The sequence below is a fragment of the Sparus aurata genome, chromosome 20, assembly GCF_900880675.1.
Source record: "Sparus aurata chromosome 20, fSpaAur1.1, whole genome shotgun sequence".
Classification (NCBI taxonomy): Eukaryota; Metazoa; Chordata; class Actinopteri; order Spariformes; family Sparidae; genus Sparus; species Sparus aurata.
This window is the reverse complement of record NC_044206.1, coordinates 15,845,531-15,873,494: the sequence shown is the minus strand read 5'-3', so window position 1 is coordinate 15,873,494 and position 27,964 is coordinate 15,845,531. Positions and strand designations below refer to the sequence as shown.

Sequence of the window (27,964 nt, the reverse complement as noted above, 5' to 3'; positions counted from 1 at the left end):
TCCAGAATCAGCATTTTTTAAAAACATTGCAATTTTTTACAGAATGGCATATTTACAAATGTATATTATAATCACAGTTTGTATATTCCACAAAACAGAGCAGAAGGAATCATTGCACAGCAGGAAGAGAAACAGAAAAAATGACAGACTTTTCGCTTCTAACGTCAAAATTTGACACTCGTATACACAAGAACAACCATTTCTTCATATTCATTTGCTCACACGATGCTGCAAACATGGCTTCATTTCAAGGCTGCGGAAAATGAGTCAAATCTCAGATCAGCGCGATTCTTCTAAATGACCAAAAATCAGAGGAAACGTATTAGCATGCTTCGGAGAATTACGGCGAGCTAATTTGGAAAATCCCATGCGGGTGATTTGCATAGGTTTGTATTTTTTTTTCCTTCTGTGACAGGAACGAGCTGCAAAATGACAAACAAACACGGCTTTGATTCGCAGCAAGTGGCTCATTTTCACATCTAAAATCCAGATGAGCTCGATGGAAAAAAAATAAACCTCGATTTTGAACAATGTAGAAGTTTTCAGAGTTTCAGAAAGTTAGAATCGAGATGTAATCTGCAGGTTTGCTGTCCCAACACTGATCCCGCGTAGCAGAATAATCAGTTTGGATGAAATAAAAGTAGAAACATCAAACACCTAGCGCTCACTGGAGCAAACGAGGAGGGCTTTAAGGACTCCGTGACCTCGATCCTGGTAACTTTCATCTCTATTCACGTAGTGGCCCGTTTCGATGTAGCCCGAGGGCGTACGAGAGAGGGGATCGGCATGTAACCATTCATGACCCATAAAGCCCGTTTCTGATTGGGAGGAGGAAAAAAAAGGAGACGGAGGGGTTTAATCTTTTGTGGCAGCAATCAGATCAAGTAAAGACGGAAGAAAACTTTAGTACTGTTGAATCAAACTCTGCTCATTACCCTTCATCCTCTGTGTGTGTTTGTGTGTGTGTGTGTGTGCGCCGACAGACTCTGGTCTAAATGCAAATCCTGTTTAGCACTCTGAGGAGGGACGAGCTTCATGGTCAACCTGTTAAAGCCTGTAAGCCCTGACAGCTTGAAGCATGTATAACACAAGAGCTCGAGAGGGTAGAAACAAAAAAAACACAAAAAACAAAAAGGCACACATGCAGCCATGCATGTGTGCACACACGCACACGATTTGGACACTTAAATACTCAAACATGAGTACAATCGCATGTAGCACGTACACAAGCGTAAAACCAGACAGTGTTTCTGGCGCACAGAAGAAGACAAAAGACAAAAAGTAAATCAATGCAAGGAACAGATTGCACTTTGTCCCTGGATGTATCTCTGTAGGTTTCCATTGGCCTTCCTGAGCTACAGCTACAGATCTCCTTGTCCTCCTCCTTCTTATTATTCTTCTACACATGATTTGCTGCTACGGACTCAGTGACACTACAGAGACAACAATAAAAAAGAGGGGTGTGATAGGAATGCCTCGACATTTTTGATCTTCCCCTCCGCCAGATCGTACTGCGCACACAAAGCGGAGAACGTCGCTGCAAGCTGTGAGCGTGTCTGTTGTTTGAACTGAGAGAGGAAGACGCTAATGAAGCACTGAAACATGAACATCTTTAGACACTCATGATTAAAGGGATAGTACAGATTTTTTAAAGTGGGGCTGTATGAGTCGGTGAATGACCGACTTAGGTGCTACATATTAACTACCTACCTACTTAAAAGGCGCGCTACGTAACTTTTTCTCTTTTCAAACAAAGAGACGAAGCTGGAATCGCAGTTTGCAGGAGCTTAAATTCATTTGCTATGCACGCTAAAAATGTGTTTCTCAAGACATTTTATGCAGTTGCTGACTCTGTCTTCCTTTTAACTCAACAGCTGTTCGTTTTTAAAGTTTTTCAAGGGTTGTGCTGGCCACCCCTGATTTGCAAAAAGTAGCCTAGATTGCATCTTTATCCAAACAATGCGATGCACTCTTTCTCAAAAAATGGCATCTATCATAGGAAATACTGACTATGGATACATGAGTCAGACACCGTACTTCTAAAAACCCGAAATATCCCTTCAAAATAAGTTGTTGTTGCAGTAGCAGCACATTACAGTGAAGGAAAGGCAAAAATGTTGACGGTACTCGTTAATCTTAAAATAAGAGCAAAGATCCAATATTCTAACGAAAGCTTTGTGATAATGATACTAAATAAAAAAATAAGACATACTAAAATAAAATTTAAATCTTAAGCCAACAAAAAATGAAAATAAATTAACAAATCACAATCAAAAATGGCTAAAGACCAGCTCTACATTTCAACCTTCTCATGATATTACATTTGTCGTAGATTTTCTTCAGTTTGACACAGCTCAACATTAAGGAGACTTCCACACCGACGGTGCCATTTTCTGCACGAGAAACACTGCAAAGACACAGGCTGCTTCCTTATGTCTAGCACCGCTGTCACGCAGATGGGGTGAGTGTGCTGATGTGAGGCACCTTGCTCCACCCAGCTTGTTTGTAAGTGCTAGTTGTGCAGAGCAAAAGTATGATGAAAAATGCGCAGGTGGCATGCGACGTCCCCGCAAGCCGGGGCTGATTTTCACTCTCTGCTTTCTGCCGTGTAGTGGCGCCGGAGAAGCAGCCGTTCGGAAATACATTTGGCTTATTGGCAGACGGGAGGGGACAAGTAGAGAGAGAGAGAGAGAGAGAGAGATTGAGAGAGAGAGCATGCTGGGCGTTGATCATCTCATCTCAGTTGCTGTACGGCGGAAAAGAGCTGCGAGTCAAATAGTTCAGTCCACTTTTTATAGGATGAGCTAATTGGCATATCAGTCTTTTCTTGACAGGTAGAATTTGCTATACATTCACAATTATGGCATCATCAGTCTATCGGTATACAAGGCAGTCAGAGTTTTCCAGGCTTGATGCAACCTGCCCGAAGAGTTTTTTTTTCCCATCTTGACAAGGCTCGGGGGGCAGAAGGACGTCAGCCGGAGGAGGATTTGTTGCGTCTGAGGAGGAGACGGAGGTGTTGCTATGTGGATGGAATGATGACGGTTCAAGTAAGTTCAGACAAAATGGGGCGAAAAGTTCAAGAGGTCCTCCATAAAGCAGCCCGAGGTGCTACTGGCACTTAACGACATTCAGTTTAATCCTTTACGTATATCTCGCAAGAATGAGGGGTTTCGCCGTTTCCTTCAAAAGAACAGTGGGTTGGAGATTCTTCATGTTCTTTTCTCGGTCCTTCATTTCTCATGTCACTTCGCCCTTACGCCGTCGTCGGGACCTCGCTGCTGTTTTATGAGCCTCTCGATCTCGGCCCCCAGTGTCTGCAGGTTCTCCTGTTGAAGAGAGCGAATACTTTTACGACTCAAATGCAATGTTCAGGTCATTATTATAAAAAGGTAAAAGTTGAGTTTGCCTTTCAGTCACCTTCAAAGTCTCCAACAAGCCACAAAACAGGGAACAGCAGAAGGCAGCACATCATAAACCTCATCACAAAACAGGAGTGTAGCAGCTTGTACTTTGCCACTGAAGATAACGTTTTAGTGGATTAAAGTGGACGTTTTTCACCATTGTGAAAGGTATATAAATGTGTAGTCTTTATTTGGCTTTATCCCAGTGTTTTTTGTTGCACTGTACCCGCGTTTATTGTTCTTATATCATTACTTCCTGCCAATCATCTTTCATCCACTGAAAGAAAAGTCGCTGCCGGAAAAAATACTCCCACGTTACTTAGTATTCATCGTCTCATTTAGGCCAACAAGCAGGATGTCTTTAAGATAAGTCTGACACAATATAAAGACAATAGCAAGAACAGAGACTTCGCTTTGTTCATGTGGGCGCATTAGAATATTTAATGAAGCTCTGGGAGCAGTTTGGAAGCAGTTTTTCACCCACTGTATTTGACATGGACTCAAGACGCTTCTGACACTTTGCATTATAGAAAAATCACTACATAAAGTATGACCAGACATATAGTGGTAAACAGGTTGTAACTAACTTGAATTATTTCTTCCTGAAGTAAACACATCAACTGATATAAAGTAAGACTGATCTACATTAAATCTAATGGACCAGAAAGTAATTTGCGAGCACAAGGTACAGCGCAAATTAATTTTCATCGTACAAACTTAAAGCTGCATTAATCAGAGTGTTTTAATGAATGACAGATCAATTAGAGAGGCGGAACTTTGTGTTCGACTCCCATGCAGTAATTAAATGTTAGTGCATACAGAGTAAGTAAATCAAATGTAAACATACCTAGACAATGTGGAACCAATGGGACAGTGTGCAAAATTTATACACACTTTAGCTGGGTGGTTAATGTAAACGTTTAATAAGGGAAATCTGGGAAATGTGCATATTTCTTAGTGTAGAAATAAACTTGTCCTGGCGCTACATTGTGTTGTGGGTACAGTGCATCATGTGGTCAAAAGACATCTCCAGACAGGCTGCTGTTGTAAACAGCGACTTGAGATAAGTAACGGATTCTTTCATGTGACACTAATGATTAAGTAAAGTGGTTCAGTTAGTTGAAATCCTAATTCAATTGACTGGTCAACAGACTGTCAGGTGTAGAAGCTGGACTAAGCTCTCACACACAAGCCTTAAACAGTGTGAATAGAGGCTTAAAGCTGCGATTACGAGAAGGAACAACACATCTCAGTAAAAGTAGGCTGCAGCCTCCACACTCTTTGAATTAGACCACAATTTCCAACGTAAGGTAGCTCCAAAAACACAGGGGGCAGCTCATCACCAGAGTAGCTAGCATTTGCTGCTCTTTGCTAGCTATCCTTGACTTTGGCTAGCTACTGCAAGCTAATTGGTTCATGGCTCAGTTATCCGTGGAGCCAGTGGCCCTAGAGTTTAGAGTAGGACCAGAACCGGAACTTGGTTCACAGGGGGAGTCCGTTTTAGTGACTTATGTTTAGATTATGTTGCGTTAGAATTAAGTGTGTTTTGGGGCGCCGTTTGGCTCAGTGGGTGGTGCACGCGTCCCAAGTGCCGAGGCTCTGCGGCTGACCCGGGTTCGATTCCCGGCCTGGGTCCCTTTGCTGTGTGTCGCTCCCCCTCTCTCTCTCCCCGTTTCCTGTCATGTCTTCAGCCGTTCTATCAATAAAGCCAATAAATATTTTTAAAAAGAGCATTAAGTGTGTTTTTATGATAAGTTGCTGAGGCAGTTAAGCTCGTCTAGTTTGGCAAAAGACAGAAACTTGAGATCAGAAGGTGCATGTTCGTATTTTCTATGTTTTCATAAGAAGAATAGAAGTATGAGTGTAATTTCTTTGTTTATTTTGTTAATTTATTTAGGGAACAGCTGGCACATATCTGCCAGCTGAAATACTTTCTAACGGCAAGAGATGATAGTCTGGTAGCCAAAGTCTTTAAGAAAAACTAGACTATTTATGAAGAAATAGTCAATCTTCTTGGTGATGGTCTCACTCGCATCGTTATTGAACTCAGATTGTTTCATAACCAGCTCAAAATTCCTTGCAGAGCGTTCAGCTCACACCAAAGCTTTCTGTATTTGGATTTGATTGAACTGAACATGAGGTTGGCAGTGCTTTAATAGTCAAGTCACATCAGGCTGTGTGGCTCCAAAAGGTGGAGCACATCACTGACGCAGCCAATTAATTATCCACTCAAGTCAACTGAGCTCCAACAATTACACACTCCCTGCAAATTAAGAGGCTCGGAAGGAAACTGCACACATCATCAATATTACTAACATGTAAATCAGGGGTATGAGGTATGATGCCTGCTGATGAAGACCTCACCTTCAGAGTAATGTTCTTCAGCAGCGTGTCCTCCAACACAGCCTGCAGCTTCCTGTTAATCTCCAGCGACAGGTCCAGGGTCAGCCCGCTGTCCGCCGGGTGGGAAGTGTAGAGCGAAGCCATGATGCCTCCCCGCCGGCTCAGGTGGGCCTTGTTAATGTCTGAAGCCTCTGAAGAGAGGGCCCCTGTTTCCTCTCTTAGCACATAGCTCTGGATAATTCTGTGTGGAGAAAAGGGAAAGGAAATTAGTCAAACGTTGCATTGCAAAAAGCAGGAGGAAGAGCGAAGTGAACACGTGGCCTCGGCTGGAGACTGTTGAGCAGAGAAAATGGAGAAAGTGGCATTCATAGGTGGGAGCACGGAGAGAGCTCCTACAGAACGATAAAACTGTTTCCAGCAGAGAAAGCAGGGGACGTCTCTAGAATAGTAATTCCAGCAGAATGGCTTGATCTCACGTGCGCTGGATACATTCAGTCATTGTGCCATTCGGAGAAGAGAAGGTAATGAAAATGGCAGTATTAGAATCGGCTGCCAGAGTTAAATTAATCAACTACCTGCCTGTGTGTGTGTGTGTGTGTGTAAGTGAGATAAATCTTCATGTTCATAATCCATTTTCATCTAAACAACAATACAGTGCCGAGGTTAGGTTCTGTTTGTTTAAGAGTGAAGGAGGGAAGGAACTAATTTGCTTAAAAGCTCCAAACTTCACGTGTTTTTTTTTTTTCCTGAGAACAGCGACATGCAGGTGTGTTTCTATATAGATGAAAACAGACCCAGAGAGAGCCGACACTGTGATTCAAGCTCGTTACTGCCTCCAATGTTAAAAAAACATTTTTCTGTCACTCCAGGCAACGCGTATAAAATCAAACACGTAGAGGGTTGGAACTTGGATTCGCTGTGTGGGAAGGTGAAGAGGGTTGTGTAAGGTCCTACAGAAAAGGTCAACAACCACCTGTACATGTGTTGAGATGGGTCGGCGATCAATATTTTCGATATACCTCAAGAACTAACCTGAAACAGAGGGATATTTTGAAGGTGGGTGGCTGCAGGACGAGCTCCACTCAGTTAAAAATGTGCGTTTCTCTTCAAGAGGCTATCAAGAAGATGAATAAGGTGTCAACTCACTGGACGAAAATACCTAAAGTTGCAATTTCTACTACTACAACAACAACTACTGCTGCTACCATGACTGATCACCATCCATCCATCCATCCATTCATCCATCCATCCATCCATCCATCCATCCATCCATCCATCTATGCAAGAGTAAAAACAAAAATCAAAACAACACCAGAAATAATAAATACCATAAATTCAAATCACTTGACAACAGTATATGTTCTACTTCCCTGAAGGGTTATATTGATATTTCAAAGATGGACCCTATTCTTACATAGTTTGGTATCTAAACGACTGTTCACTACAAAAAGTTTTTGAAAGTGGTCAAGTAGATCGCCTAATCCAGCAGCCATGAAGCCGGCTGCGATAGCTGCAACGTAATCCTCAGTGGGCCAAAGTGCATTTCAGATTAAGTCTATTAAAGGTGCTTGTTTTTGCCAATGACAGGCTTGGATTGATATTTAAAGTGTCTGAAACAGTTTTGGAAAGGATCAGACATTTTTGTCAAGATTAAGATTTTTTTGCCTGTGACCTGAAAAGGCCATTATAACTCCCTGTTCAAAGCCACCTGACCAGGCCACCAGTCATTTTATCTCACAGAGCATGGGAGCTGAACTGACTTGATTAGATAGTTTGACAGTGTAAATGTTTGACCTTGTAACTCGTTATTTCTCAAAAACATAACGTAAGTGTATATAGGCTCAGTTAAAACGTAATAACCATTAAAGGATCTCCCTTTCGGTGCTGTGATGGTCTTCAACAGAAATGCTCTGTGCAGATACATAATGAGTCTAAATCCAGGCAATGACTTTATGGATCACATCTTGAAAGACTTCCAAGTTGTCTCTTTAAATATTAAAGCACTGAGTGACCTAAAAAAATGGAACTCGCTGAATAACTTGTCTCTGCATCTTCTTTCTGATGTCTTACTCTGTCACAGGTACACATTTGGTTGAATTTCACTGCAGCAAAGTAGAGAAATCTCTCCTCAAAATCACCTCCAAAATGAATAAACTATTTACAGTATTCTGACCTTTGACCTTACATCAAATCAATCCTTTCCTAGGTTGTAAAAAATGGAACCTTTTTATTTTATTTTATTTTTGGTTGGTTGGTTCTGTTGAATGTTTGTCACCTATTCACTCTGGCAATACATAATTGTATTTTATAAACTATAATTAACCTTCTGGTTTGTTTTGGGTTCTTTCCTAAGGAGAATACTCTTAAAACTGTAAATTCAACACTATTATTATTATTATTGTTAAATATATATCGTGATAATTATCGACATCGAGCAATATCAAAAAAACATATCGCAATAACAGTTTTGGCCATATCACCCAGCCCTAATTACTATATATTATACCAATTTTCATAATTTTTGTTTTTTTTTGTAAATATGTTTTATAGATTTTCTGGAATTTTTTACCCCACAAGAATACAGCACATGTACATGTTATTTCAATTTACACAGTCATCTTCAAAACACAGGGTGCGTTGTTCTTCAGTTACATTGGCCCATTGAGTCCAATTTTCATTATTTATCAAATTTCATTTAAGAGTTATTGGTTTGACATTATATATTATTGTATGATAATTATCGCACATCTGCGAACGCTGTGGGAAACAGATATAGGTGGGTTGAAAACATGCCAGTGAACTCAGTTTTCAGAGTAGACCATGCATTAATGGTGGTGGCCATTACCAACATAAAATAGCTGAATTGTGTTGCATGCAGCAGCCTGAGACAGTTGAGTCTCACCTCCTCAAAGACGTGAAAGCATTCACCAGGAATGAACATCTTTGTACTGTGAAAGGGTTTGTTGCCGTGTGTGCAATAACAGCTACCAAAGCAAATAAAAGGGGTGGTGCAAAAGAATTGAGAGGATACAGAAGCTATGCAAGCACTAAAAAGAAGCCACCATCATAAATCATCCTCATCTACACACCCACACACACACACACAACACCTGGGCTTGCACAGACACAAAATGCGACTTACCTCTGACTAGACTTGCAAGGGTCCATATTTGGACCCCAGTTCCATCGTGACAGTGTTAGTAAAAAAACAAAAAAGTGACAGAAATTAAGGGTGTGGCTACACGGTTGTGCTGAGTGGCATGCAGAGGTCGACGAGGGAGGCAGGGATGTCAGCGACAGTGACGATGACTTAAGTTTTGAATTTGTGAGTAATTTGTCCTTTTGTTCCCAGTGGAGAGTGTGTAAGCTATGAGGGCGGCAAGGCAAGCATGCATGAAGCGAAGGTGGCAATTCTGGGTACAGTGCAGCTCTTGGTTGTGTCGTGTCGGAATACAATGATAGTTCTTAAAGGTGCCCAAAAAGTGGCAAGACGGAAAGAGAAGATGCAGAGAAAGAAAGATACGTCTGTGGTCTGAAAATCCTGTCAGTAGTCAAAGCCATGTTTTAACTTAATCCCACTTTAAATAGATAAGGATCAGTTTCATGTTGAAGGCTGGCTGTTGCTCAGTACATTTATATACTTGTGATAAAATCTTAAGACATCATAAAATATCCTTATCAAACATCACAGGCACTGGCTTGAATCAAAAGTGTCAAGAAACCCATAAATCCCACGTAACCTTGAAAGGATCAATTAAAATATCTATATATCTCAATGCTCAGCAGCTGTGGATCCATAATAACCTACAACGGAGCTGTCAAAATACCTCCTGAACAGAAGTCCTCTACCCGCTTCATATCGCCGTCATTTTCATTCAAGTCACGTAAATGGACCATTTAGACTTAATGGTCGTATTAACCAGGTGTTGGTATTGAAGGACAGACATCATTGCCCTTGACGGATGATGCCGTCGTTCCTGCATGTTTTAGCTCATTTACTACAAATTACATACACTGTATGAACATTACAACCAATGACCCCTCTCTGACTTCTTCTTATCACGTGAATATGCTGCTTGAACACAGCGCCATTGTTGCTGAGTTCATCCATAATGACCCAGAATGAATGATGATGTAATGGTTCCCTTAAGAGCCTAATTTTTAGCTTTGACCTGTGGTTAGCGCTGTCCATAACAGAGTTTTAAGATCTGTGATTGGATGTTTCTTATCAACATGCAGCCTGGAAGTTTCACCCTTACACTTCATGACTCTATATTCTTTAGAAAAACAGTGGTTGTACCATTCTTAAACTGTAGTAAATGAGCTACAGGAAGCAAAAATGTTGCTATGATCATACAACAAATAAGTATGGATCTGGTAAGGTATATCACACATTAGCCTACTGAATTTCTTCCCACTATGTTGCTGCTTCCACATCTCTTCCTCTCACTTTATCACCAGCTTCGGGCTTACAGTTATTTCGACAGTGATCACCAGGCTGCCCTTGAGGGAAAGGAACAGAAAAGGCAAAAGGGACAAATTCACATCCTCATTCTGGGTAGTGCAACACCCCCCGCTTCGCTGAGATTTTGTAGTGCTAAATTTAGAACGGCAACCGTGGGATTCGTCCTCGATCTTAACTCTTGAATGTAGGTTGAGGCTAATGCATTCAATCCAAACGTACGGCTGCGAAATAATTGAGGAGTGGAATGATCCTCACGGAATCGTCCGAGAGATCATCTGGCAACAAGAGGTGACGCAATACTTAACTTTAATGAACTGTTTAAGGTAATCTGAGGAATTTTAACACTCCTAGCATTGTCCCACAGTCCATGTGAAGGCCTAACCTATACATAAAGTGATGATGCGATTAAGATCGCTCCGACGTCCTTCACACATTCCCTTTTGTTTAGGTGGTGACCATGAAAATGGATGGGCCATCATTAAGGATCCATACTGATGCCTTCTTTCCCCCTCCCGATCAGCTCGACTATAAATAGCTCCTGACTGACGTTTGTCACGTATAAGGAGTTTGGTGCATGAGTTTGAATCTAAAGATGAGAGAGAGGGAGATGTAGAAAGCGGTAGGGGGCTATAAACTGTCTGTGTAAGCATATACTGTTTGTCAAGGTCAGCTGAAGCACCGGTGCACCAGGGAGTGAGGTATATGTGTGTCTAAGGATTTGGTTTAAATGGTCGGAAAATTGGTGTCAAACATGTATTTTTACAGTTTAACACCTCAACACTTCTGCAGGAAACTCTTCTCACTCCTGTGCTACACTGGAGCGACTACTGATGTTATCACACAGATTGTGACAGATTGTGGCTGCAGAGGTAACCACGTTATATTACTTGAACTTTATTAAGGTAACGGACAAGCGGTGGTGGAGCATTCAGAATCTGCCCTGGAGCATTTTCCTCTCATTATACCTGGATCTAGATGGACGCTTGATTCCGATTGGCTGCAGGGTGTCATTCAATCTGATGATCTAACTGTCTACCATTCTAAAGAAATGCGCAAAAGCATGTATCTAATACAAATATATAATTCAAAACAGTAGTATTGTCCTTCAGTGCATCATCTTGTGAACACCACAGGATGGCGCCTGCAAGCTCCAAGAAATAGCCTACACCATCCTATCATCTCACATCCTATTTGGTATTCAACTGGCTACTTCAGGGTGTGGCAGACAGTACACATGGACTATCATTGGACTATCATTGTCTGTCAATATTTTGACAATGATATGGCTAGTTATTTAGCTAGCTGTATTGTTAAGCATACTGTCAGATCATGTCTACATCACGCAATCTTACTGACTTTGCATCTTACCAGTATGACATTAGCTTTCTGACTAAAAGCTGTGCCATGGGTTGAACGAGTTGACTAGACATACTGCCTGTTGTCATGTTGTTTCTATAAGGTTCATCCTTTTTCTGGAGTAGTGAACAGCGTTTCCATTGCATAAGAAACATATGGGATTGTGATGACCATTCCAGTATTAGTCAAAGCCCTCAGATACTGCCAGGGAAATGGAGATATTGCTTGTGAAAAACGTTAAATTCTGATCGCACTGTGTTGCGAGGAGACAGCTCCTTTTAATATAACTGCTGTAGGGTTTGAGACACTTCCTAGCATTCCTAAACTTAATCTGTATCAGTATTGTTTGAGCACAATATACCTCCATCATCCGCACCAGTTTCAGCTGGACATCCTCTGTGTTCTATGGTCAGAAAAAGGAGTTTGCCATTATTCTCGCCATCTCTCTTTCTCTGCTCCCTCCATGCCACTCACTTGGTCTTTTTCCGGATCTCCTCCACCAGTTGCTTGATGTGATCCTCCATGAACTCGATTTTTTCTTGCTTGCGAGCCAGCGCCTTTTGCAGCCGGACGATTCGATCGACGAGCACAGTTTTGTCGACCTCTGGGAAGCTGTCCACGACCACCACCGACGGACCCGACTGGTTCTCTGGTGACCGCTCTTCAACACCACTGCTACCACCATGGCGTGCATTCAAGGAGCCTGGAGAGTGGAGTGGAGATTAACTTTAGAGAACCATTTATAAATGTGATTTTGGTCATGTGTTGTACAGATAGTAAGCATTTATTGTTCATAAACAACAGAAGAAATAGTCTTTATGTAACACCCTTTGTAAAAAAAAAGAAAACCTTTAGTAGTAACATTTATACCAAAATAAAGAGAAAAACTTAAGAATATTGGAAAAACTTTTTCTAATTTATTTCTATGTGTGTTAAATACTAACCAAATCCAGCAGTAGTACCTGAGGAACTTGAGCGACTACCCATACTGCTGGCATCCCGGTCACATCCTCCGTTCTCAACCTGCTCCAGTTTCTTACGGGCTGCAGAAGTAGAGAAAGGACAGAAATGTCAACTGTTTCTTACTGCCTGAACACCCAAAAAGATGTGAAAAAACAGCTCACTGCTTGTCTGACCAACAGTCAAAACCCACAAATATTCAGTTCAGTCGTATCATCAAAGACAATTAAGGAACTCTTTGCACATAATAGATTTCAAAAACTACCAGAATCGGATAAACTCATCGATTCCCCGGCCAATGATTTAAACAGTGACTTTGTGTGAGCAAAGTAAGAGGAAAATGCACAAAAATCACAAGAAAAGTCAAAGCTAAGCATCATCGCTTGATTGAACTTGCTGATTTTTCCTCAGTGAAGGTGTCCACCTGAATAAATGTAATGCAGCTTGCTTCTGAAGAAGAGTGCCCGCTCAGCAAAACTTCCATGCATTAACAAAGGCTTAAAATGACTGTACTGAAGTTTAACTACGATGCTGATGAATGATCAGAGGCTCTCCTAATGAAAATGTCATCTCTGCCCCACATGCCAACTAAATGTGAAAGGCTTGTGCGTACAACATAATGGTGCTGAACTTCATGCTTTAAGGTTATTTTGTGTGCCCAGAGAACCAATTAAGGGAGACTGGCTCACTCTATTAAGTATAATCTTAGCATGAGAAGAACATAAGCTCTCTATACACCACACCTATCGGTGCACTCCCATCTCCCTTGTTTCTAATCAACCTGCAATTTCTTCTCTTAATCTGAGTGTGTGACATTTAATCCTGGGTAGGGGCGGTCTCAGTCTGAGTCGAGCCATTCTATATTAAAGATAAGATATCACAGCAATGCAAAATTAGATAATGGACACAGTGACCACTTTGGCGAGGCTGGAAATGATACAGCGCTTTCAACCTTCAAATAAAATCCCATCTACATTAAATGTGACACAAGTTAGTTTCTATCTCAATATGAAACCGACTGGGGTGGATGACGACTTGATAGAGTCACTGGATTACATGAAACAGCTGTGTAGTCTGTAGTGGTCTCGAATATTTGTTGTTTAGGTGTAATGAATAAGACTATCACAAGACATAGTTAAGTTACATTTGAATTTTGTTTTATAAATATGGTTGAAAGAACAATACCTCCCACTCACATCATAAGCTGATTTGCAAGAGAACATATTCTTATAATAACTGCTTTAATTATTAATTCCCTAACCCCAAGCTCTTTCATTCATTTCTATCTGCGCGATGTCTCTTGGTTTTTATGACTCACTCTTTAATATTGAGTGTTTTGTCAGAGTAATTGTTATGTGGGGTGCTTTAAATCTGCACCGTCGTTGCGTAGGGAGACGTTTTCTCTACTACTCTGCTCCATGCTGGACTGTTACAGAGCGTGAATTGTACTGTCTGTGCTACCTGTGCACACATGTTTAATTCCCAAATGTAATGCTTCTAAATGTGAACTTTATTCTATTAGGCTCTAGTCAATTCAAAAGGTGCAGTATGCAGTTTCAAAAAACTCAAGAAGTTTATCTTTATAATATCAATGAGGTAAAAACACCAACTTAGAAATAGTTATTTGGTATATTTCAATATAAATAAGCCGATCTTCAGGGGAATAAGGTCCCTAAAACATTGTTTGAAGCTAGAAAAGAGGTTCCCAAGAAGGGTCGTGCAACTATAAACTCAGTAAAACAGTATAAATTGTGTTGTCCTTCGAGCACAGTTTGTTTATCCAGTCACCATCAGGGAGCTACAGAAAAAATCTGTGATGTTGTTTCCTCACCTTGCGTGAGTTGTTTTGTCAGGTCCTTGATGTTGGCAGCTTGTTTCCTTTTCTGAGTCACCAGCTCATCCCTCAGCTCTTCAACTCTGGTTTTCAGTTGGGCCACTTCTGTCTGCAGTGCTGCCCGCTCCTCCTGCAGGCCCTGCACCTCCTGCTGCCTCAGCATCTCTTCCCGTTTCAGCTGCCGAGACTGCAAAAAAATGTGAGTAATAATGCAATAAATGCCTGGATAGAGAGGTAATGTGACTATGTCTGCTTGTTCCAGACATAAAATTGACAGTCTAGCAACCTCTAATTGAATTACAAAAATATTGCACAAGCATGTTTTTCTGAATGTTAAGCCAGAAAATATCACTATTCAAGGACACTGTATGTACTTGGGCAGACAGCTCAGCAGTTATGAGTATGCCAGACACAAAAATCACTGTCTCTATTGTACAACAACCTTTAAACTGAGACTGACAACAGCAAGGCATGTCTACATAATTTTAGTGAACTGTATTCCACCATCGATTTCAGTCATGTATCACTTATACATCTCACTCTATCCCTCTCTGCTATCAGGGATCCAGACCTTGTCATCTAGCTGCCCGCTGGTTTCCTCCAGGTTTCCTTGGAGCTCTGTGAAGCTGCTGGAGATCTGATCCAGCTGAGACTGTAGTGCGTTGCTCTCGTACTGGAGCTGGGCATTCTTGCTGCTCAGCTTCTCAGTAAAACCCAGCAGCTCGGCTTCGCGCTCCCTGCTGCCTTGTACATCACGCTGGAGGTCAGCCATCTGGCCAGTCAGGCCATCCACTTCCTCTCGAAGAGACGTAATCTCCTGTTTATCACTGCGTGAACAAAAAATTATTGCCAGGGTGTTAATAAAGACTCACATTAAAATGGGCGGACAACCAAGAGCTTCCCTTCTTGTGTATGCATGTGAAATGTCAATATAAGGGACACGAAGTTTGTGAAATAAAGGGAAAATAAACTTAATAAGACAACAAGAACTATTCGGTGAGACATAATGCTCGAAAAATGTTGGCTTTAAACTGTTTACTTTGTTTTACAAGATAACAAAAAGGAGCTATACATCAAGTCAGGATGAAAGTCACAATGTTCACTGGTAGTAAAGTCATCAATGGACAAATACTCTGATGGTATCACATAATTTCTTTTCTTGCCAGCAGCTAAAAATGTTGGTGCAAGCTGTGAAAAAAAAAATAACTTCCTTCTGCTCGAAATGACAGCCAGAAAAAAGAAAGTAGAGAAGCTCTTTGAATCATTTTGGGCTGGCGCCACCTACTCATGGCACAGAAAGCAGCATTTCAATAAGTGGAAAAGTTTCCCTATCAAGTCATCTGCACATGGCCGGCAGAGACACATAGCTACAGAGGGACCTGAGTCTCTTCTTGCCCTGTGTGCTATATCTGTCACTGGCCTAAAAAAATAAAAAAAAAAGGGACAAGAACTGTATTACAACCTGTGCAGTTCTATCAGAAGCAATTATGTTTGAATGGTGATACAAGAGGACAAGTCAAGAACTGAAACTGGCCTGCAAGATAACCTAAATGCGCAGCTGAAAACTCAAAACTTCAATGCTCCCAGAGGTGTACTCATGTCACGTAATGATACCTCCTTTTAGTACTTTACCAATATCAAAGATTTTATCTTTTTTCACCAGCAAAGTTCCCAAGTGTCTTTCCTAGTAGCATTTCAGAAGTAGCAAATAACACCTTTATAAATCAAATTCAAAACCATTCTCTGAGACGTATCCCTGCATGTGTGAAGTGCAATCCATCATTTAAAAAATACACTTGTATTTGCCTACTTAAACAGCCAATTATGCCATTTGATAGGTCTACTTACAATTCATGCGGCCTTTCACAAAATGTGCTGGGGTTATTGGAAAAGCCATTCATAATTCACTGCAGCCTATGCAGCATATACTTGCTTTAGCCTTAAGCCCTGCATTAACAATGTCATAGCTCACTTTTACAAAATTCACAGCAAACGACAACGACAAGCAAATGTCAGGGTAGCTATGATAGCTTAAGAGGTAGCCTAACTTGTCATTTTTTCGAATTTTAGGATTTTGATTTCAGAGATGTTGACATCGCACATGCCTGAAATTCATCCAGGTGTTCATGTTTGAGCTTGTACTTTCAGTACGGTCAGTGTGAGTGTGTGTTCGTACCGTTCCTGCTGCTCCTGGAGCACAGTGATCTCTTCCATTTTCTCTCTCTGGCGCCCGATCTCAGCTTTCTGCCGGTTGATGATCTCCCTGTACTTGCTCAGCTCATCCTCCCAGCGTGGTCGCTCGTCCTCCAGACACTTTAACTGCAGGACAACACAGAGGCACATATTAAACTGAGGCTGACCCGCTGATGTCATGTGCACACACAGACATTGAAGCACTTATCTGCGTGACAAACCTTGGTGCGTAGAGTAATGAGCTCATCCATGGCCTCTTTGTAACTCCTTTTCAGGTCTTCCAGCTCCTTGGCTTTCACTCGGTGCACCTGCCAGATATAAAAAGTGCTATATTAGATATTCATCCACAATTATAAGAGATGTACATTTCCAAACCTTTAAATCTTCTACCAGTTCATTTCAATCATTTTACCTTACCTTTAACTTCAAACTCAGTTGTACTAAATGGAACATATTTCTTTTTCTGTTTTTTTTCCCTCTCATATCTTACAAACATATTTCCTGACAATCCAACTGTGGCATTCATTAATGTTATTTTGCTTATGCACCCATTAAGCATGTGAAAGCAATGCTTAATAATGTTTTGTCTCATCTTTTAAACAAAGTCATTAATGGTTCAAATCCCACTTAACTTTTCCAGGAAGCTATTAGTTGCTTTTGGTATCCAAGACAACGCGGCAGTAATGGAGATGCCGGCAAATTTACTGTCTCCGTCTTTCCTTCCCTTCCCATCCTAATTACCACAGTAATGGAAACTCAACGGTTTTGTTTGCATTATTTATGACTGAGCGACATCATAACTTGAGCATAACACACATACTAAAATAAACACTGGCTTGAACCAATTTATCCACCAGCAGGGAAGTGATATCTGCTAAAAACGAGGTCCTGTCCTATATCAGTCAGTAACCATCAGTGACAAGCCTACAACATACTGTACATCAGCACTGGAATTGTTTCTTGGATAACATGATGTTTAAAACCACAGAGTTGAAGTTAATCATGGTAATCTTTTCTATGACTGTACTACTGACAGAAATCAAAAGTAGGTAGGATTTTTGTTTTTTTGATATAAGATCATTTTAAGACCATTTAATGCCTGATAATTTGTGAAACGGACATCTTCAGGACTTGTAAACACCTGGGATAAACGAACCCGTCGGTGGAAACTTGGCAAGAAATGTGTGCTTTCCTCTACAGCTTCATATTGATTATTTCTAGGCAATTTATTTTTAAAGCGTGAATTCCCCCAGAATGGGGCAGAGAGAAAAACAGGCCATTGTGTTTGGACTGAGTCCATGTCTGCGCCTGTATAGAGCCTATGTGCCAATTAGTTACTCATTCTTGCTTAGGGCAATTACACCTTTCAAACTGATGAAAACAGCTGAAAAATATACATTTTTTACTGGCATCAATAACAATACCTGGACCATCAATAAAAGGGTGAGTAATAGCCTAGCAGAATATGCAATTTAGAATCAAGGTAGATAAATGGAAACAATAATAACAGACAGTGTGCATCAAGCATGTAAACTACGTATGTTCATGATAATGCTGCTCCAGTATTTTTAAGTGCCCAGTCACTGACCACTTCAAGCTTATGTGTGCACATCAATAAGCTCTTGTGTACACATGTGTGTGTGAGAACATTTTTGTGTGCGTGCACAGTGGTTGTCACCTCTAATTGGTCTGTTTGTTCCTGCTTGTGTTTCTCCAGTTCTCCTTTGGTCTCTCTCAGTTTAGCATCCAGCGCATTGGACTTGAGTTCCTCTGATTCCTGGAGGAGTGAAGGGTAAATAATGCAAAAAACAAAACAATAAGCTGAGCGAAAGACAGAACGCAACGACTGAAACAACATTAAAACAGGGCGAAGCAGCAATTTATAAAATATGAGTAGAAAGAGACACCAAAACATAATTTCTCTGTTTGCAACAAAGGTAATTTTGGTTTAAGTTCAAGTCAACTCCTTTTCTGGTCTTTTTCACCATTTGTCAACAAAGTCATATATAATAATAATAATAATAATGATAATAATGATAATAATAATAATAATAATAATAATAATAATAATAATAATAATAATAATAATATGTTGTTTTCTTTGTAAGCTACATGTCCAGTTATTTCAGTTTGAAATCATGTTCTGATATAGGTCGGCATTGCTGCATGTGTGTGCTCTGAGAACATGCTGCTGGTCAAAGAACACAGTAGCTCAAATGATAATTTCCACCACAGAGAGAAAACATCAGCAGCTCTTTACCACCATCATAAGGAATGAATGAAAACTGCCTTTCACCTAGATTAGAATCAATCATGTTTCAAGTCAAATTTAGCTAATTCAATTTGATCAAATATTCTTTTCAATTTCTACAAGACAGAAGAATAAAAAATATTTCAGTCCATGTATGCAGGTGTGACTGACCAATCAGATTAGATCAGTTTAATTCTTTGAGCTCTTGGTTGGCTCATTCAGAGATTAGGCGAACTGACTATAGCACACATGTTGTGGCATTGCCAAAAGATCTGTATCCATTCCATGCACATCAATCAAGATATACTCCATGTTTCTAAGAAACAAGTGTTTTCTATTTGCTCACATTCTCGGTCAAGAGCAAACTCAGACTTCTATGTGATAAATATCACACACCTGGTATGTTCGGATCATGTCCTGGCAGTTCTTGCGGATCTGTTCAGTCTCTTCTTTGGCCTGGACCAACTTGGACGTGGTCTCCCTCAGTTTGTCTTTAGTTTCCTGCACACGGATAACAAGAACATAAACAAAGATTATCATGATTTTCCTGTCCAACATACTTTAAAACTCCTGTCCTTTTAGGACTGTGCTACAGTGAGCTACAGATCTTTAAAGTCAACCATGTGAGGATATTCTGGATTATCAGCATTATCTCGATCACAGTTATCCTGATAATTAAAACGGAACACAATTAAATTATTGTCTTTTTTTAAAATCAACATAAAGATTCGTAGAAGACAAATTCACATATCAACATACAGACAGAGTGATTTACCACACACATCAAATGCACAAACCAGAACAAAGAAAAACATTAGCTGCTCAGCTCCTGTGGCCTCGAGCAATTACTGAGGTTTTGCTTTTCCCTCGCCTGCCTGGAGACAGTTTAAAAAAAGCATCATTTCTATTTTTTAAAAATAGCAACAATGTTAATGACAACTTCCTTGCAGGATCATTACTGTACCATTTTCACCCCATTTCATTTCACCCCAAATCAAATCATGTCTTTTATGTAGCGGCTGCAGATAAAATTACTGAAAGGAACGTTTTTTTATATCCTGGAAATACCCAGCAGGCACACATCTTTGACAAACAGCAGACATGGTGTCTAGACTAAATGAAAACTTAAAAAAAAAAAGAGAAATTTCTAATAGGTTTTTTCATACCTATATGGGCAATCTACTGTATACACTCTATGCTGGAGCTGCAGTGACTTCATGTAAATTTCTAAAATGTATTTAGTGCACCATTTACTTAAAATTTGACTGCAGCATATTCAGGTTCACACCCATGTCTCAACTAGCATCCAAAGCACAAGGATATCATGAACAAGTAATTTAAATGTAGTGCTCTGTGGTTTTTAGTAATCAAAAACAAGAAGAGACCAAAAGTTCTCATATGGAATGACTACCTAAAGTGTTGTGAAATATTACATGTTGTTCGACTGCAGTTCTGCCTGAAATGTGACAGGTTCAACAACGATAAATAGAAAAATAGCACAATTACAATACCTTGTGTGCATCCGCCTCACTCTTGAGTTTGTTCTGGGCCCATTTGACCTTGATAAGGTGCGAGTTGATCTCCTCCTTCAACTTTTCCACCTCTCGAGTCGACCTGCTGACCTCACCTTCCTGAGAGCACAGAGAGGTGGATGAAGCAGGAACAACATTGGAGGCTAACAGGTCTTTAGATGAGCTGAGATACGTATTAAATAACTCATCTGAAAGCATTTCTCCTGCTGATTCCCCAATATTTATGCAAAGCACAAGCTTCGAGAGAGACATTCAACGTAACTTAAAAAATTTGACTCAGACACAAAGACTAACGAGGAAAAATTTGTGTGCACCAAACAATGACATCTTGTCTTGTTTGGTGGCAAATTTAGCTAAGCTGAATTCAAAATTCAAAGGGATACATCAAAACTATGTTGCAGTGTCTTCGTACTCTGAAGAAAAGCTTTAAAGCAGAATGCAAATAAGACCTTTGTAGGCAGAGCTGATAGAGTACTTGTGTCCTTTCAAAAATAACAATGCTTTCACAAGGTACTTAAAGCTGATACAGTAATAATTTACCTTAGCATCATACAGCTGCTGCAGCCGGCCTTTCTCCTGAGCCAGCTGGTTTCCACGGAGGGCCTGGCGGTCCACCTCCTTGGTGGCTTCCCTTAGCCTCTTCTCCAAACTCTCCTTCTCCCGCCTCAGGTCGAGGGCCTCTTTCTCCCCACGCACATACTTCATCACCATGGCCTCCTTCTCTTGGCGCGCCTCGTCACACTTCTTGTTCACCTGAGATGGTTTTTAATACAATGAGATTGATATAACTCCCCTGAAAACAACAGCTTCAAAGTCATTGCCAACTATATTGAGTTTTCTTTGTAGTTAGCACCTACATTACGTCTGACAAATGTTTGTCATTGGATCATTTAGAGAATCAGAAGAAAGTCATGTTTCCCCTAAGAATTCCTAAAAGAAGATGGCTGAGAAGATGTACTAAACTGCAACTTCAACCCGGACTAACAAAAGTAATAAAAAAACGGACAGTTGGACAGATGTAGACAAAACATACTGTATGACTGTCAGCTTGTCAACCTCTTACAAAACAAAACCAACAAGCTTCCACTTGAAAGACATGTTACAAAGAAGGGTTTCACTGTACCGTTATAAATACATAAAAAATATAGCAAAGATTTTGACAGATATTATATCTGTGATTTTTGCAGCACTATTTCAGTCTTTACGAAATAATATTAAATCATCATGATGATGTAACATTTGTTGGGATCTGTACCAAACAAAGATGTTTTCCTACATTTAGAGAACAAGATCTGCTGGCTAGGGCATCTCTGCAGCACTTCATTATAATGCTGTTTTGTCACATATGTTACCTTTATCAAAAACATGTGATGTGGCATGATGTGATTTTAATAATATTTCTTATTTTTGAGCAGCCCTATAACAAGTGTTTGTGCATTAATATAGTGCAGCATTGCTTATCTAATACAAAGAAATGGATGCATTCAGATTTTCTTAGTCCAATATTTTTCAGGTTTTAATCCTTTTTTCTCACATCCTTTTTTGCCACACCTGCTATACTGAGACCTCACCATCACCCTTGTGGTTCAGACAGGTTTCTCTACTGGGGTCACACCAGTGTGTTCATTCCTCATGCCAACAAAACGCTCATGTGCCATTTTTTGGTTTCTCAGTCGACAGTTTTACACCCCCGTCTTCACTGCGTGCTGTAACAAGTCTGACTTTTATGAGAGCAAGAGAAGGATGGACAAACTGTGTAGAGTGTTGCTGTATGTGCATCAGGCTACATAATGTTAAAAAATAAATGATCAGCCAGGTGGCACAGAGTCTAAAAAATGACAAATGTTTCAACCTCTGGGGCAACAGTCGATTAGGACTGGGTCACCATCTTAATAAAAAAGGAAAAAGCAAAGGGCTTTAAGGTGATGTCTGAGTGCAAAATGTACCATCGTATTGTTCGCTGAACAGTGAAATTAAAAATTGAGAAGTGTGACAAAACTGTAAGGAGAAAGTTATCCTAGGTGGTGTCAACCAGGAGTGCAAACCATCGGATGAAAAATGTGCTTTCTTGCACTATTTGCTTAAATAATTAAATCTGCAATAACATTGAGTTTGGTGAGCAAAAACCTTGACCGTTCAGCTGAAACATCTTAAAAGACATACAGGGATACAGTGTCTTCACTAACTTCACTAATGTTAGCCATTTGAGCTTTGGTATGATCACTGATCCTGAACCTGTATGTGTTGTGGATGATAAAGAGTTCCATATGACGTGTGCTGGTTTTAAATGTCTTCATTAACTGAGCAGCAGTCCATGTCTCTGACCACATGATCAGTAGTTTGAGCACATATCATATCATATCCGATATTATCTCAAAATATATCTGTTAACTTTTCTGAATATATTCGGTAGTTATTTAAGAAGAAACTGAAATCTACTATACATAAATTAAAATAGAAATGTAATTAACTGAAGTTTGAAAGAAATCGATAATTGTCTAAAGGTAAAAACACTGAGTGAAGTGACAAACTCAGCCTTAGTTCAGCAAAAAATAAAGGTACAGCAGCAGCCTAAAATGAAACAACGCCAGACATGAAAATAAGGATCAGACCAAGGCAAAACAAAGTTGTGTAACCAGCTCATCGCAAATACACTCAGTTATACCTGTTCTAGCCGGAAGGCTGTTTCCTTTTGCATCTGCTGGAGGGCGGCCTTAGCTCCCTGGTCGTGGTGAATCAGTTTATCCCGCGACTCCCTCAGCTCTTTCAGCAGCTCCTCCACCCTGCCTTCCAACTACAGGAACAGGGAGTATGCAGGGTAAACAACTTGTTGGGCAACAATTAAGCCTGGGCATCACCTGGGTTAACCTGCTACACAGGATGACACCTGAGACAAGATTGTGGTAGACAAAACAAATCTAAACAGGAAGAGGAGGGAAGTTAAGCATAATTTTATACTTCAAATATAGATGCTTGCACAGTGAAATATGGCTAAAATGACTCTGGAAAGATGAGCCTTAGGGGCATTAATCAGTAATAGACTTTTGCGGCTTAAATCTACGGTTGGGAAAAAAATGAAAAGGGATCCAGGCATACATTGGGTGTATCTCATGAAATTCCCTCCTCCACCCTTTTGCTTGCACAACGCTTGAACAAACGGCGTTGCCTTGAAAGCATGAATCAAGTATAGCTCTTTCTATGGCAACAGTGATGCTGGTGTCCAATGAATAGAAAAGACCCAATGAATCGTTTTTGTGCTCTGGCGTCCTATGTACTGTAAATGGTGAGCTTAGTAAATCAAAGGTTAGGACACAGTGAGACATTTAAACAACACAAAAAATGAATGCAGCCATTCATTCACATGGAGCAGGCTTAATGCGAGTAATGAGAACTCTGTGTCCTTTTCTTCTCACCCACCACGCTGCTTTGTTTGACTTACTTAATTACCAGCTACACAGGGCTAGACCCCAGATTTAATTGAATCAGAGTGTCACTGTGACCGGTGCTGCTACAAGCCATTTGTCCTCTGATTGTATGGTGTGTTTCCAGAAAACTGGTCTTTGAAATCTCCATATATTAAAAGAATGATTCCACAATATCCTCACTTTCTCACCAAATCAAAACCATATGAATGTCGGGTGTGCAATTTCTATATTTTTGATGAGGAGATATTGTATTAAGACATATTTCTGGATGCTGGTCCAGAGCAGTGCTCTGATGAGTGAAAGTTGTTCTTGTCTTTGAGCTCTGACAGTCATGCACACTAGACATTACCCAGCAAAAATACAAATATTTGCAAATATGCAGGTGCTACGGGATCACAGTTAGCAGAAGTCAATGTCCAGCACGGGCAGGAAGTCGGACAAAACATCGCAGCTCAGCGCTTCCTTGCTGATGAAAAACACATGCTATAAAAGGCTTCCATTGTTTTCATGCATGACCAACAAGCCCATTATTTTAGGATAGGCTTGTTTTGGACCAAGGGAGAGATACAGACCACATCATCTGTGTTTGTGCTCCAAAACACATCATGCCATATGACCATGAACAAACTGAACAGACGATACAGAATGAAATGAACCTTTTTGATGGTGGCCATGTGCAGCTTCTCTGTCTCTGCCCTCTTTTTCAGCTCGTCCCTCATGTTATCCTTCTCTGAACAGATGCCCAGAATCAGCTCCTGATGTCTCTTGTTCTCTTCGAGCAACCTATACACACAGATGAAATGCGCACATAAGAGCATTCAATACTAATTTAGGTCAAGTCCATATAAAGTACTGCTGAACTTTAGACGGTTTTTATGAAGGATGCAGGTTTTTCTGTGTCATTTAGCCAAATAGTGCAGTTGCATCACTGCAAAAAACCCTGCTTTGGTTCTAAAACAATACTCCTTTGTGTTAGCTTGAGACAGATTTAATGCAACTTAAGTGAAAGAAAAAGAAAAAACATAGCAATTAGCAAATAGGTCAATCCTTTGCTGAATTCCCTTATTACAGCGGAATCCAAGCATTTTACATATAGCTGTGTTCTACAATGTTTATCAGATTCTCTTGGCTGATACACCAGATACATAGACAATCAAATAACTGACACCACGGTGCATTAACTGCAAAGAACAACGTTTTACCTCTGAATAGCTTTCTCCTGCTGCGCATACTTGTATTGCACACACTTCTCGAAGACCATCATGCAGCCCTCTTTGTCTGTAGGGACCCCATTGACAGTTGGGCTCCCTTTTCTCTCACCGCCGCTTTCACCCTCAGGCAGCTGACAGGCCAGCAGCTCTGACTCGAGCTCATCCAGCAGTGACTCCTGTGACAGTGAGCGCTGGATCTGGGAAATGAGCTTTCGGCTGCAATCAGTGTCATACGGACTCGACAAGGAATGAGAGGGGGCTGACACGGTGCTGGTTTGCGGGCTGGAAGCCGGTGAGGAGCTGACAGTGTCAGAACTTGGGGTAGACGGGCCATTAGAGATCCCAGAGGTGGTTGTTGAGTTGGTGGGGGAGTTTTTAGAAGCGCTTTGGACGGATGATGGACTCTCAGCTGAACCACTATCACCAGCAAGCGACGGCTCTGTGGAACCATTTTTAACCAAGATTGATGGCTGCTCATTGCTGTTTGGAGTGGTGGCATGAGAATCGTTCGCTTCGTCAAAAGTCAATAATGTTTCTATTGTCCCTTCAAGAACAGATGGAGAGCTTTCTACCACATCATCTAAATTGGTGACTGGGGCTACCAAAGCTCCACCAGCCTCATTTAAAACTTCACTGCTACCACAGCCGGTATCAGCATCCAGCTCACTTCTCTCTTCATGTTCCTGACTGCACGATAGAGCTTCCAACTTGGTCTCTGTGTCCATCTGAACATCTGCGGCTGTCTCGATTAATTCACTGTCGAGCTGTGCTTCAACTTTTGCTTGACTGCACTTGTCTGCCTCATCTGCACCGTTGTGTGAGATCTGTTCCTCCTCGTCTACGTTGGACGTGCTGTTGTGAAGCTGATTCACTGGCTCCGACGCAGATTCGACCTCTGATCCTTCCATCATGTGCATATGTAAAGCAGGACCAGGCTGTTGCGTGGTCCCTCTCTGGTTCAAATCTGGCAGACAGAGGAAGAAGCAGAGAAGAGAGGGAGACTGAGTGGGAGCAAAGACTGAACTGTTTTGGTTTTCTTCCAATGTGTGACAACAGCTGTGAACCGCCTCAAATTCCTGGTTCTTACTAATGCGGCAGTGCTGTGCTTTTCGCATGTTGTGCCTTGCTGGTCCTTGTGTTAAGCCAGGAAATTACTCTGACAATCCAAACAATAAGCTTCGCATTTTTATCTGTTGCCAAAAAGAAACACGTAACTCAAAGGCATGCCCTGCAGCCAAACCCAACCTTCTTTGACAGACACTGAGAGGTGTGGTCCTGTCAACACACGTGACGTAGTGACTCTTGTGAACATGTGGCACAGAACGTCATCTAACATAGATAGGTATTCAAGATTATGAACCAGCCTCACCGCATTCATCATCAACTGTGTCAGCAATCTTTTCAGACTTCATGATAAAACACACTTCAGAGGATCTGACAATTATGTCAGTGTAAGAGACAATTGTAAAGTAAAAGACTGTATATTTTTTACTTCAGTTTTGATGAATGCAACTTTTGTAACCATGTCTTATTTGAAAGCAATATGAAAATCAAACAGAGCACCTCTTAACGGCTGGTAGAACATTTGAATCCATTTTCACTTTTACTTGAGACTTTTATGTAGTGTGTTGTGTGTAGTGCATTAATACGTATTTAGTTTGTCTTAGGGATATGGGGGGAAATAACCAAATACTATGCTTAAGCTCACTAAAGCTGTAAAAAGGTTAATAAACAAAGTAGCTTTGCCTCGATCTACAAAACATTAACTTGAACCTCACAAATCAAGCATTAAGCAGTTATGCAATATTTCCTTGGATGGAAAATATGCTCTGTCAGCATATACTGTGTTAATATTCACTAAGAGCTGGCTGCAAATAGCTGTAAGCCATGTAAACTTTACAACAGCTTCCTGGTTTATTGTTTCTGAAAGATAATATGTTATGGTAAAGTCCCCTTCCACTGTTACACCATGTTTCCTGATCCTAAATCCCCCAGCCCCATTTGTAACACCATCTTCTCCACACACATTAGAGTTGTCCCCTTTCTGTTCTAATAGACAAACAGGGATCGAAGTTGTAAGTCTTGCAGTACAACCTGAAAGCCCTGTTCTAAAGCTATACACAGCAACACTATCTATCTTCTCAGGTTAGGTAGGAAAAGAACTGCAGTTAGCATAAGACACATGCAACGATGTTGATGCTCTTGAGACAGGTGTCGCCCTGTCAGAGGCATTTAACGTTAATGTCAGCAGCCAGTTTTCCTAAAACACACCCTTCAGGTGTCCATTCATCGGGTAGTTATCAATCAGCGGGCCGATGTGCCCTTTGTAACGTTATTTACCACCGTTTAATCCACAGTTTCATTTAACGTTAGCCCTCCCTTCTTGTCTTTAGCTCGCTATCTATTTCACATGAGTTAGCCACGGTAAGGGAGTGAGGAAAACACATTACCTAGCGTAACAGGCAGCACACGCCGAGACAGAGCCAGCTACAGAAAGGGTGGTTCAAATGGATTTAACGCTACACTGCAGACTGACATATTGTGTGGAGGCACTGCTTCTTGAGCCAGCTAGCTAGCCGAGCTAACGTTGATAAGAGAGGCGCTCGCTGCGAGTAACACAGCCCGCTAACGCTAGAATGTAGCATAAAAGACAAATACAAATGGTTATATTTTCACCCACCGAATGTGCGAACCCCATGGTGTAGTTCAACGCGGAGACAGCCGGGATAAGTAGGAACTTTGAGGTTTCTGCCTCACCAGCTGAGAGCCCCAACAAGTCACTTTGATATGACACATCAACAAATATGGCCACTGCGGGAGAAACGACGAGGTGACACGAACCAATCGGAGCCCAGTGAGATGTGACGTTGGTCTGACGTTGACGGACGTCAGGTACAGCCATCCCCACAACACAACTTCCAGAAAACCAAATATTCTACACAAAAACAAACGTGTACACACCATTAAAGCACATTAAGGGGCAAACAGAT

General features: G+C 40.9%; 1 protein-coding gene across 4 annotated transcripts; it reads right to left on the bottom strand.

Annotated features, from left to right (window-relative positions):
* ccdc186 (coiled-coil domain-containing protein 186) lies at positions 1–27,795 on the bottom strand. 4 transcript variants are annotated; one of them, XM_030400146.1, is made up of 16 exons: positions 27,655–27,795; positions 24,966–25,938; positions 24,420–24,546; positions 23,004–23,132; positions 20,879–21,091; positions 20,318–20,437; positions 19,203–19,307; positions 18,234–18,332; positions 16,777–16,863; positions 16,539–16,681; positions 14,934–15,189; positions 14,360–14,549; positions 12,513–12,611; positions 12,043–12,271; positions 5,769–5,988; positions 1–3,329 (listed from the first exon to the last, which is right to left on the bottom strand). In XM_030400146.1, the coding sequence occupies exons 2-16, from the start codon at positions 25,889–25,891 to the stop codon at positions 3,246–3,248; spliced, it is 3,027 nt and encodes a 1,008-aa protein (XP_030256006.1). In that variant the 5' UTR covers positions 25,892–25,938; positions 27,655–27,795; the 3' UTR covers positions 1–3,245. The 4 variants fall into 4 exon arrangements, 3 of the variants coding, with proteins under 3 accessions (XP_030256006.1, XP_030256007.1, XP_030256008.1); XM_030400147.1 differs by having other exon boundaries at positions 12,531–12,611; XR_003981875.1 differs by lacking the exon at positions 1–3,329 and adding an exon at positions 8,890–10,250 and having other exon boundaries at positions 5,872–5,988.
* Positions 27,796–27,964: the final 169 nt, after the last annotated feature.